The sequence below is a fragment of the Lutra lutra genome, chromosome 9, assembly GCF_902655055.1.
Source record: "Lutra lutra chromosome 9, mLutLut1.2, whole genome shotgun sequence".
In the NCBI taxonomy this organism is placed as follows: Eukaryota; Metazoa; Chordata; class Mammalia; order Carnivora; family Mustelidae; genus Lutra; species Lutra lutra.
The window spans coordinates 81,206,508-81,218,880 of record NC_062286.1 but is presented as its reverse complement, the minus strand read 5'-3'; the positions used below and the strand labels follow the sequence as shown (position 1 = coordinate 81,218,880).

Here is a 12,373-nt window from a genome sequence, read left to right as displayed (position 1 = left end):
ACATTCTGTATGCTAATATTTTGTTGAGAATTGCAATTCTTATTCATTAGGGATATTGACTACAATTTTCTTTTTGTGGTGTCTGTGTATGGTTTCAGTATCAGAGTTCATAAAATGAGTTTGGAAGTGTTCCTTCCTCCACAGTTTTTTTCAGTAATTTGAGAAGGAGAGATACTATCTCTTTAAATGTTTGGTAGAGTTCACCTATGAAGCCATCTGGTCTTAGACTTTTGGGTTTTGGGAATTTTTTTAAAATATTGTATTATTTATTAGAGAGGAGAGAGAGCACAAGTTGGGGGCGGGGCAGAGGGACAAGCAGACTCCCCACTGAGTGGGGAGCCTGACGGTGGACTCAATCCCAGGACCCCTAAGATCATCCTGAGCTGAATTCAGATGCTTAGCCAACTGAGCCATTCAGGTGCCCCTGTTTTTTAGGAATTTTTAAATTACTGTTTCAATTTCATTACTTACAATTGGTCTGTTCAGATTTTCAATTCTTCGCGATTCTGTCTTGGAAGATTGTGTATTTCCAGAAATTTATCCACTTCTTGGAGGTTTTTCAGTTTGTTGGCTTATACTTTTTCATAGTAGTCTCATGATTTTTTGTATATCTGCGGTGTCAGTTGTCGCTTCCCCTCTTTCATTTCTGGTTTTATTTATTTGATCCCTCTCTCTCTTTTTTTCTTGATGAGTCTGGCTAAAGGTTTATTGATTTTGTTTGTCTTTTTGAAGAACCAGCTTTTAGTTTCATTGATTTTTTTTCAATTTTTTTACATCTCTATTTTATTTATTCCCACTCTGATCTTCTTCCTTCTACTGAATTTGAGGTTTGTTTGTTTTTCTTTTTCTACTTCCTTTAGGTATAAGGTTGGATTGTTTAATTGAGATTTTTCTTGTTTCTTGAGACAGGCTTCTGTTTTTCTGAGAACTGCTTTTGCTGTATCCCATATATTTTGGGAAGTTGTATTTCCATTTCATTTATCTCAAGGTGTTTTTTAATTTTCCCTTTGATTTCTTCATTGATCCATTGGTTGCTTAGTAGCATATTGTTTTGTCTCGAAGTGTTTGTGGTCTTTCCAGTTTTCTTCTTGTAATTGAGTTCTAGTTTCATACCATTCTGGTCACAAAAAATGCTTGATATGATTTCAGTCTTCTAGAATTTATTGAGGCTTGTTTTGTGGCTTAGCATGTGATCTCTCCTGGAGAATGTTCCATGTACGCTGGAGATGAAAGTGTATTCTGCAGTTTGGGGATAAAATAGTCCATATGTGAGTCCATCTGGTCTAATTTGTTGTTTAAGGCCAATGTTTCCTCATTGATTTTCTGCCTTGGTGACCTACACATTCATGTAACTGGGGTATTAAAGTCGTCTAATATTATTGTATTACTGTGAATGTCTTCCTTTATTTCCACTAATATTTCCTTTATATATTTAGAGGCTCCTATTTTGGTACACCCAAATAAATATTTATGAATGGTGTAGCCTCTTCTCGTATTAAATGGTGATCCTTATGTAATGCCCTTCTTTGTCTTTTGTTACAGTCTTTGTTTTAAATTCTGTTTAGTCTTGGAGCACGTGGGTGGCTCAGATGGCTAAGCATCTGCCTTCAGCTCAGGTTGTGATCCCAGGGTCCTGGATCAAGCCCCACAATAGGCTCCTTGCTCAGTGGAGAGTTCGCTTCTCCCTCTTCCTCTGCCTGCCACTCTACCTGCTTGTGCTCTCTCTCTGTCAAATAAATAAAATCTTTTTAAAAAATAAACTCTATTTAGTCTGATATGAGTATTGCTATTTCAGCTTTCTCTTCATTTTTATTTGCATGAATATCTTTTGCCATCCCTTCACTTTCGGTCTCTGTATATCTTTAGTTTGGAAGTGAGTCTCTTGTAGGTAGCATATGAGTGGGTCTTGCTGGGGTTTTTTGTTTGTTTCTTTTACCCATTGACCCAATTTTGATTCGAGCACTTAGTCCATTTACATTTAAAGTAATTAATGATAGGTATATATTTATTGCCATTTTGTTCATTGTTTTCTGGGGTAGATTTCATTCCTTCCTTTTCTTGCTCTCTTCCCTTATGATTTGATAACTTTCATTGACTTTATTTTTGGGCTCCTTTCTCTTTATTTTTTGTGTATCTATTGTAGGTTTTTGTTTGTGGTTTCCATGAAGTTCATATATATTGACCTTTATTGTCATATATAAGTAGCAGTGTATTTTAAACTGGTAATTGCTTAAGTTTGTAAGGTAATTGCTGTAAGTTGTAAGGTGATATTAATGGTGATGAACTCCTTTAGTTTTTGCTTATCTGGGAAACTATATCTCTGTCCTTAAATTCTGGGTGATAATCTTGACAAACCATGGTTTCAGTTGTCAATTTTTCCCCTTTTTCAGCACTTCAAATATATCTTGCCACTTCCTTCTGGCCTGCAAAATTTCTGCTGAAAATCAATTGATAGACTTATGGAGTTTCCCTTGAATGACACTATTTTTCTCTTGCTGCATTTAAGAGTCTCTCTTTAACTTTTGCTATGCTAATTATAATTTGTCTTGGTGTGGATCTCTTTGGTTTCATCTTATGTGGGATTCTCTATTCTTCCTGAGCCTGGATGTCTGTTTCCCTCCCCAGGATAGGGAAGTTTTCAGCCATTATTTCTTCAAATAAGTTTTCTGTTCCTTCCTCTCTTCTCCTTTTGGGACCTCTATAATGTGAAAGTTAGTATGCCTGATGTTTTCTTGAAGGTCCCTTAAACTTTTCTTTACTTTTCTTTTCTTTTTTAAGTTCTAATGAGGTGATTTCCACTATTCTGCCTTCCAGGTCACTAATTCATTTTTCTGTATCATCTAATCTGCTGTTGATTCCCTCTAGTGTATTTGTCACCTCAGTTATTACATTCTTCAGTTCTGATTGGTTCTTTCTTATATTTTCTAATTCTTTGTTGAAGTTCTCACTATGTTTCTTCCCATTCTTCTCTCAAGTTTGATAAACGTCTTTATGACTATTACTTCGAACTCTTTTTCAAGTAAATTACTTACCTCTGATTCACTAGTGTTTTTCTGTGGTTTTACTTCTTTCCTTTGGAACAAGTGTCTCTGTCTCTTCATTTTGTCTTACCTTCTGTTTGTTTCTATCAGTTAGGGAGAGTCACTATCTCTCCCAGTTTTAAAGAAGTGGCCTTGTGTAGGTGCATCCCCTTTGTAGACTGCATGTGCCTGGTGGCTTTGGCAGGCCAGCTGGAGCAGGAGCAGTCCAGGGGTTCACAGGGCATGCTGCAACAAAACTGTTCTGGTGGGGTGGGTAGAGTTGGAGTGAGCAAAAACTGAAGAGTCTCAGGACATGCCATACTGGGAGCTAGTGAAGACCAGGAGGTCCTGGGTCACACTGTACCAAGGATTCCCCAGCAAGACAGCTGGAGCGGGCATGAGCAGGGGTGACCTGGGGTGTGCCATGCCAGGGCTACCTTGGTGGGATGGATGGAGCAGAGCAGGTGTGAACCAGGAGGTCCCTGGACATACCATGCCAAGGCTGCCTTGGTGGGATAGCTCAAGCTGGAACAAGCATGAGCTAGTGGGGTCCAAGGGCAAGCTGCATGGTGTTGCCCAAGTAGGATGGCTGGAGCTGGAACAAACATGAGCCTGGCTTCCCAAGGCATGCCATGCTGGGGCCTTTTTGGAAGGACTGTAGAGTTAGTGTAAGCCAGAGCCCTGGGACACAATGGGCAGCACTATCAGTTTGGCTGGAGTGCCTCAATCCTGTTCCCACCTGCACTATCAAAGAAGAGGAACATTAAAAATGGCACTTGTTGTCACCCCCAACCCTGTAGAGAATTCCAGCCATTTCTATCCATTGGCAGATTTTCTACAGTTAGTAAATGGATTTCCCTTACTTTAGTCTAGTTGCCCTTTAAACTACTGGGGTTTTTGCTGCCCCAGATGGATGAGTCTACCCATGGGCCCTTCGATGATAATCCTCCCTACTGCATGTCCCCATGTTAGGGATGAGGTTTCCATCATTATCATGTCTCTGTCTCTCCTACTCTTCTCTGGCTAGTCCTTCTGCTGTTTGCCATGAAGAAACTCAATCAGCCCTCAGTTTTTCTTCAGGAATAATTACTCTATATGTAGGTATAGATTGTGTGTGTCCATGGGAGGAGGTGAGTTCAGGGTCTTCCTACACAGCCATCTTGGGCCACCCTCTCCACAAAGTGGATTCTTAACAAATGTCACAGCAATATCATCCCTTACTCCCATGCCATTTACTCTGAACAGAACTTTTCAATTACTCACTTTTTTATCCTTAACATTTTTACAACCTCATTTTGTGTGAGTTATATATATAAATGTATATATATATATAATATATATATTATGATATATGCATTCTTTAGTGACATGATCTTTCTAGCTTTGGTACATAGACTTTTAAAATCTGAGCTTAATTTCCACAATAAACAGTTTTAAATAAATGAATTAATGCCTGACAAATTTGATAAAGTGGGCAGGGACTATAGCAGATACCTGCATGGTTGTTTCATTCATCAACTTTTGATACAATTAACCAGAGCAGAGGCTGGAAGTATTGAGAGAGAGAGTTCCTTTCTACTTGATAAATATCAAGTAGGTCATTCCCATTCTGGGACAAAATTCTGACGTTCTGATGTACTTTTCCCAATCCTATCTGCTAAATACAGCTAAAATCCTTAGATATTATATATAAAACAAGCATAAGACTCTAAGATAGAGAGAAGGCAAAGCAATTAGGGCATTAAGCCCCAAGAAAGGCATGGCAGTTGGTTCACTGGGTTTGCACTGGGTTTGCATTTTTCCTCATATGGCTCAGATGGATGCTGGGAAAGCCAACAACCTGGAAATGAGAACAGGCACAGATTTTTTAATATATATATATATATATATATATATATATATGATTATTTTATTATATAGTATATAAATTTTATATACAATATTATATATATTTTATTATATATTATATAAAATTATTTTAAAGCCCCAGGAAAGCCAACTTTCCCTAGTCAAAGAACCAGGAAGTGAGTATTCTAGGAAGAAGAAAACTTTTAGACGATAACTGCTCTGTTCCAGCCAAACATCTCTGGCCGGGGGTGGGGGGGAATGGCCGCATTTCCACCCTCATCAGGAAAAGCAAAGTTAGAAGCCTCGACTTCCTTCTCCTCTTGCCCAACTGTAAAGAAATACCCTCCTGCCCCCTTGCTGGTTTTGTGTTAGTGGATGCCTGCTAAAATAAGTGCTTTTTCTGAAATCCAACATCTTGTAATATGAAGGTATTCAAGATACAATAGAACATCATTCCTCATATCAAGAACCTGGAAAAATCTCAACTTCAATGAGAAAAGACAATCAACAGATGCCTATAGTGGATGACATAAATATTAGAATTATCTGGACAAGGATTATAAAGGATCCATTATAAAATGCTTCAGCGAGCATTTAAGAACACACTTGAAACAAATAAAAATATAGTCTCAGCAAAGAAATAGAAGATATAAAGAAGAACCAAATGTTAATTGTAAAACTAAAAAATACAGTAACTGAAATTTAAAAATCCAATGCATGAGCTCAAAAGTAAAATGAAGAGAACAGAAGAAAGAATCTGTGAACCTGAAGATAAAATAATAGACATTGCCAAAATGAATAACAGTGAAGCATAGACTAAAGAAAACAAAAAAAAGGACAGAGCCTCAAGAGCTGGTGGAACTATAACAAATCTAGCATTTGTATCATTAGAGGCCCAGAAAGAGAAGAAAGAGTAATAATGGCTCTAATTTTTCCAAGTTTTGCAAAAGACTCAGAAGAATCTGAGCAAACCCCAGACAGATTAAACCCAAATAAATTCATGCCAAGACACATCATAGTCAAGGTTCTGAAAACAAAAGTCAAGAAAGAAATCTTTTTTTTTTTAAGATTTTATTTATAACAGAGATAGTGAGAGAGGGAAAACAAGCAGTGGGAGTGGGAGAGAGAGAAGCAGGCTCCCCACTGAGCAAGATGCCCAATGAAGGGCTCTATCCCAGGATCCTCGGATCATGACCTGAGCTGAAGGCAGACGCTTAACGACTAAGCCACCCAGGCACCCCAAAAAAGAAATCTTGAAAGCAGTGACAAATAAACACCTTACGTATGGGGTAAAATGACAAAAACAATTTGAATGACACAGGAGTTAGAAACCATGGAGGCCAGAAGAATGTAGCACATCACTTTTTTTTTAAGTGTTGAAAGAAAAAGAAACTGTCAACTTAAAATTCTATATGCGTTGAAAATTTCCTTTAGAAACAAAGAACAAAAGACATTCTGTAATTGTCAAGCATTGATGGCCAGCAGACCTACCCAAAAAGAATGACTGAAGGAAGTTCTTGAAACAGAAAGGAAATGATAAAAGAAAGAACCTCAATAAAATAAATGATATCAAAAAAGAAAGAACGATGAACAGTGGCAACAAAAGTAGGGTCAATACAATAAATTTTTCTTCTTTGGGTTTCAAAATTGTATTTGGCAATTGAAACAAAATTTGAAATGTTGTTTGGTATGATTCTCCAGTGTGTATAGAAGAAATACCTAAGACAACGAAGGAGAAAAAGTTTCTGTACTTCACTCAAATTGGTAAAATGACAATACCAGTAGATTGTGATAAGTTATATATAATGTAGCATCTGGGAAAACAATTAAAATTCTGTACAAAGAGATGAATTCAAAAACACTGAAGGTAAATCAAAATATAATTCTCTTTTTATTTATTATAATTCTGTTCTATTCTTGTGGTTGCCAGAGGTGAGGGATGGGAGGGTGAAATAGGTGAACTGTCTTTTGGTTTTTAAGTTTAAATAGAGTGAGTTTAAATATATATACATATATATACATACTCACATACATACAATATCTATAATATAATTATAGGTATCTATAATTATATCTATCATTATATAATCTATCATATATATCATATCATATATCATATCATATCATATATCATATATAATGATAGATATAATTATAGATATCTATAATTCTAAAACATTTTAGAGATTGTCAAAAATAGGAGAAATTTATTATAGCTGAGTTTTAGCTAGACCCACTGAGGTGAAGATGGAGATTGATTGAGGCCAGACGCTAAAGATCTTCAAAAAGCCATGTTTAACAGAAGATTCGTTCCTGGTGCGATAGGAGAGGAAACAAAACCATATATGCAGGACCAACAGTCCTATCAGTTTTGTGCTTTTGAAGACAATTTCAGCAACAGATAACCTCCTTGCACCATCTTTTACCATTTTCATTTCACATAATTTAGATCAATTATTATCAACAAAGATGCTATCAAAAAAGGAACACTGTTGCCAGAGCACTAATCACACTTTGGAAATTGAGCATTTGGAAATCAATACTGAATATTGAATGAGACAATACTGTCATACCTTCTAAAATATCATCTGGCCATTATGAGTGGAATGGCCACAGGAAGTGAGACCCCTGCTGGGCATCACAGCTGTCCACAGAGTGCCAACCAGGCAGAAAGCCTGCCTCCAAGTTACTTGTGAACTGAAAGCTTGTGGACAACTTTGGGTATTTATCCAGGCCTCACAATACACTTGGCAGGCATGAGCACCTTTGACTGAGAGATCCAGGATTTGTCATTTAGGTTCCAAATCTCTTCTTTTACTGTCTGTATTCAGAATTCGCCCAGGCCAGATTCTGAAAGGAATGTGTCACTGAAAGCAAAGGAGGGAACACAGCAAGCAGATCGTTTAGAATAAACCCAAGACTCCCCCACAGGTGTATTTGGTCTTGACCTCTCACGAAACCAGCAAAACATTGCATGAAGTCAAAATACAAAAAAGTAAATAAACCGTCTAAGAGATGGTTTCTCTGAAAGGAAGAAGTGTTAAAATTGGAAGATCACAAGAGGTGCTGAAGTCCCCTTAAATTCTTTATTGGAAAAGAGAGATTATAAACCTTCTAAAAGGTTAAATCCTTTGTTTCAAAAAACTCGTTAGCCCAGTGATAGATTTTCTGTATTGATTTTCCATTCAGCAGTCACATGCAAATGCCCGTTATGTCCCAGGCACGGTGCTAAGTTTGATGACAGAAAGACTTTTATTCCATTATCTCAATAGTGTTGTCACAACCACAAACTCCATGCCACTCCGTGTTCCTGAAATAGCATAGGGTCCAAAAATTCTCCAAGACTGTGTCATCATCTCAACTAATCTGTGTTACCATATTAGGAAAAAGGTAATTTTTAACTAAGTGATTTTTTTTTAATATTTTCGGCATGAAAACATGACAACAAGTTGGCACACTAATGTACTTAGTCTACAAGGAAATATATTGAGTCTAAAGTCTTCTTTCCAGAAGGTCTTTCTAATACATCTTTGTTCATCTTCTTGATTTCCTTGACTCCCCAGAGCCCTCCTGGTTTAACCAGTCTCATCCTTCGTTTAGTACTAGTCTGTAGTGATGACCATACCCCGGCTTCCTCGCCTCTCCTGCCACCCTCCCCTCCCTGCTGCAGAGGCCCATGGCAGCAAAGCAGCTGCCCACACTCATGGCAACAATATCCGCTATGCCGAGGCTGGAATGACTCAGTGTCCCCCAAAGATCAGCCTCAAGACAAGTTATCAGAGTAGCTTTCATAGAGGTTGGGATAATTATCTCGATCCCACAACTGGAGCTACAACAGTCTTATCTTGCTCCCATCCTTGACATGGATTGTTTCTGGTGACATATTCTCTACCCAGACCATTGAAACATAAATATATTCAACCTTGCCCCCAGAAGCATGGTAAGCCTCACAGCCCTTATAACCAAACCACAAAGTAAATCCTAAAATTCTTGGCCATCTCAATTGTTTTAAAAACAAATAATAGTCATACCAGTAAATCTGTCATTTTAAGTGAATTTCCTAATTTAAGGGAGGAAAACATGAAAGTATAAGGCCTTTCTGCCAATCTAATTCAGATCAGAGATTCTCTCTCCTTGGGCTAGTATGTCTCATTACTAGAGGACAGCAGTCATAAAAGGAAGGCAGCATGGTAACTGTTTAATGGACATTTTCACAGGAATTAAAGTGGCACTTTTCAAAAGACACTCAGTCACTTTGTGGTGCAAGCCCCAGGGGACTGCACACACATTGCTGTTTCTGCTGCACACACAATGCCCAGGTACACACGGCACCAGTATCACATGTCCTTTGTTGCTTGAATTAAAGCAAGTGGAAGGTACTGCTCAGTGATCAAAAACCTTTGACTATCATATAAAATCCATCAAAATACTCTTTATTCATCCTCATTTCCCTGTCTTTAGCAAATGTCATTACAGAGTATGGCAAGGAGACATATCTGTTTCCTCCACCATGCATTGCTTTGCATTTTGGGGGCTTAGGGTTTGGGGTTATTTGGGGGGGGTGTTATTTGATTGTTTGGAGTTTTTACACCCAGTGTTTTGGGGGTTTACTGACAAACTCTTATGGATCTCAGATGTTTGTATTTGGTCCGAATCTAATAGGTTTTTTGTTTTGTTTTGTTTTGTTTTTAATGACCCCACTCTCTGAAGATAGTTTCTTATCTTGTCATTCTTCTGGGAGAAGCAAGGCTCCAGTGAATATTAACCCCCCCTCCCTGTCCCCACACTGAGGATTTATGAGAATCTGTCCTTAGGCAAAACACTTGTCACAAGATTTAAGGGGTAGGTGAAAAGGTCGTTTACCTTGTCCAGGCTGCTTTGCATTTAAGGCCATAAACCCTGACAGGCTCCCCCCACCCCTGGCCTTCACTAACATCCAGTTCTGATGAAGCAGTAGTCACAGCAGGAAGTGGCAAGCAGATATTTGCTGACTCAACATTAAAAAGTGATCACTGCATTTTCTGGGTTCAGAATTTGACCTCAAAAGAACAGATTCATGCATGTTGCAATGCAGTTAATAAAGGACTCTGAAGATGTTGAGTATTATGTGAGTCCTGAAACTTTCTTTTTGACTTGAACTAAGAGTTGGTGTATTCCATCTGAATTTTTGTGGTTAATTAATTACCATTAGAATGTGTCCATTTTTCCTGTTATCTTTGAGTATATAATGATTTCTGGCAAATTTTCAGCATGGATATGAATGTCAAGGGTTTGAACATGTGAAACATTTGAACGTTTGAAATGCTGTTACTATAACCCACTGTACTGGGGTTAAATTTTAAAGTTTGGAATATATAAAACTGTGTAAAGGATGGATCTTCAGTTATTTAACAAAGAGCTCAAAGGAAAGTTACTGTTTATACAGCAAGCCAGCTCCTGCAAACACTCCAGCATTCAACTCCCTGGGCAGGAAGAGGTAGGAAGCAGGGCTGTAACTTTGATGATCCCACAGGCTCCAGAACCTTTCAGCAGGCCATGAAAGCACAGAGCAGAATGCTGTGCCCTTCCTCACAGCCCACTTCCTAAAATAAAGCAAACAGACATTTCCAGTCTTCACAAAATATTTCAAGCATTTTGGGTTTCCTTGCCTTTTTGTAGCTGATCAGATTAGGGGTGCGTTTGCAAAGCCGTTCCCAGAAACAGTCATTCTGAAATGACACCACCCTCCCTTCAAAAATGGCCAGCAAATAACAAATGCCTGACTACCAAGGGGTACCAGCTTTGATTCCCAATTTGATTTATATACACATTTTTTTTTCTTTTTTAACCATTAGGATGCCTGTGACCTGATGACTACTCTTCAGGTTCCAGGTGATGGTTGACAGATGGGCAGACCCCTAGGCACCTCTTCTCTCCTTTGGTCGAATGACAGCTTGCTCCGTGGTGTTTTGTGTTTGCTCACTTGGCTTTCCTTCCCTCTCCTTCCCGGGGGGCCTCGCGGGCTGGCAGCGCCGTGGTCCAGCAGGCCAACTGCAGAGCCTCCGTGCCTTCCAGCAAGGGCAGCAGCAGCGGCAGCAGCAGCAGCGGCAGCAGCTCGTCCAGTGACTCAGAGAGCAGCTCTGGATCTGACTCGGAGACCGAGAGCAGTTCCAGCGAGAGTGAGGGCAGCAAGCCTCCCCACTACTCCAGCCCTGAGGTAAGAAGAGCCTCCCCCTCCCAGCATCGCTTCTTAGCTCTCCAGGGTGAGCACAGTAAATCCCTGGAGTCTAGTTCTCACACCTGTCCCCTCCCCCACTCCCCACCTCCCGGAGCTCCAACGCAGGACTGACCTGGAGGCCACCACCCCTTGGCAGCCAGTTAAGGCTTGTTTGGACTCATCATTTTCACCACTCTGCCATCTCCTCACCGTTCTCCTAGCAGAGCTCCCTTTGAAGTACAAAAACTTCATCTTTCATTGTCCAAAAATCTCTGGGTTAACTTCCAGAAATTTCCAAGTATGCTGTACACATCATCGCCTAGAAATAACCTCTGGATCCAGTCTCCCTAAGGGTTAGTGGAGGCAATAACTAGACAGGGCAGTTCAGCCCCTGGGAAGTGTGGGCACCCATAAATCAGGGGGAAAAGAGTTTTATGGATTAGACATGGTTAGAGTCCTACCTTTTTGCAGTTTGTCACGGATTAGAAGAACTAGGGCTATAAATATTAATAAAAGCTTGTTAACTGTGTTTTCTTTGTGAAAATATAAAAAGAAAAATTAGCATCAACCTACAAATAATAATGAAACCTTTTATAGCTATGATGAGTATCTATGTGGAAGATTTAGGTGCCTCATATAAAAGCATTATAAGGTACCAAAAAAAAAACCATTGCTGTTTCTACTTTAAAGGGGAAAGGGGGAAATTAAATAGTAATTCAGCCCAAGGAGGTTCGTGGGAGAGAGTTGAAAACAAACTTCTCAAGTCCCTGGATCTGTGATTGCCAGACATTGATTGCTAAAGAGGGCATAAAATACGGTTGCTTCTTGGGTATATAAACATTTAACATTACCGTGGATCACAAGATTTACATGTTTGGCCTACAAGCCTTTGTACCACTTTGGGGCCAAAATTTCCAAATAGGTTCTGAAATAAAACTGTCGCCACTGGGGTACATGGGTAGCTCAGTTGGTTAAGCATCTGCCTTTGTCTGGGATCAAGCCCCACATCAGGCTCTCTGCTCAGTGGAGAGCCTGCTTCTCCCTCTGCCTGCTGCTCCCCCAGCTTGTGCGCTTTCTCTCTCTGCCAAATAAATAAATAAAATCTTCAACTAAATAAATAAATAAAACTGAAGGCTCTTTTGCAAACCGTGGCAGTGAGAGAGGAGCAGAACAACCTTAAGGGGCTATACAATCCAAGGTTTCAGCTTGATACTTGTGCCTCAGGACATCGTCACACCCTAAAGCAATTGTGTTTTTATCTGCAGTTCATAGACTGGCTCTTAAGTTCCCTCAGGTATTTCCCCTTCCA

The 12,373-nt window shown here is 39.3% G+C and overlaps 1 protein-coding gene across 3 annotated transcripts in view; it reads left to right on the top strand.

Annotated features, from left to right (window-relative positions):
* Positions 1–12,373, top strand: part of AFF3 (ALF transcription elongation factor 3) — a 543,761-nt gene that overhangs the window by 484,108 nt on the left and 47,280 nt on the right. For all 3 annotated transcript variants that reach the window (XM_047745267.1, XM_047745265.1, XM_047745266.1), the window contains one exon: positions 10,878–11,064. In XM_047745267.1, coding sequence (XP_047601223.1) covers positions 10,878–11,064 — 187 coding nt within the window. The remainder of the gene's footprint in view (positions 1–10,877; positions 11,065–12,373) is intronic.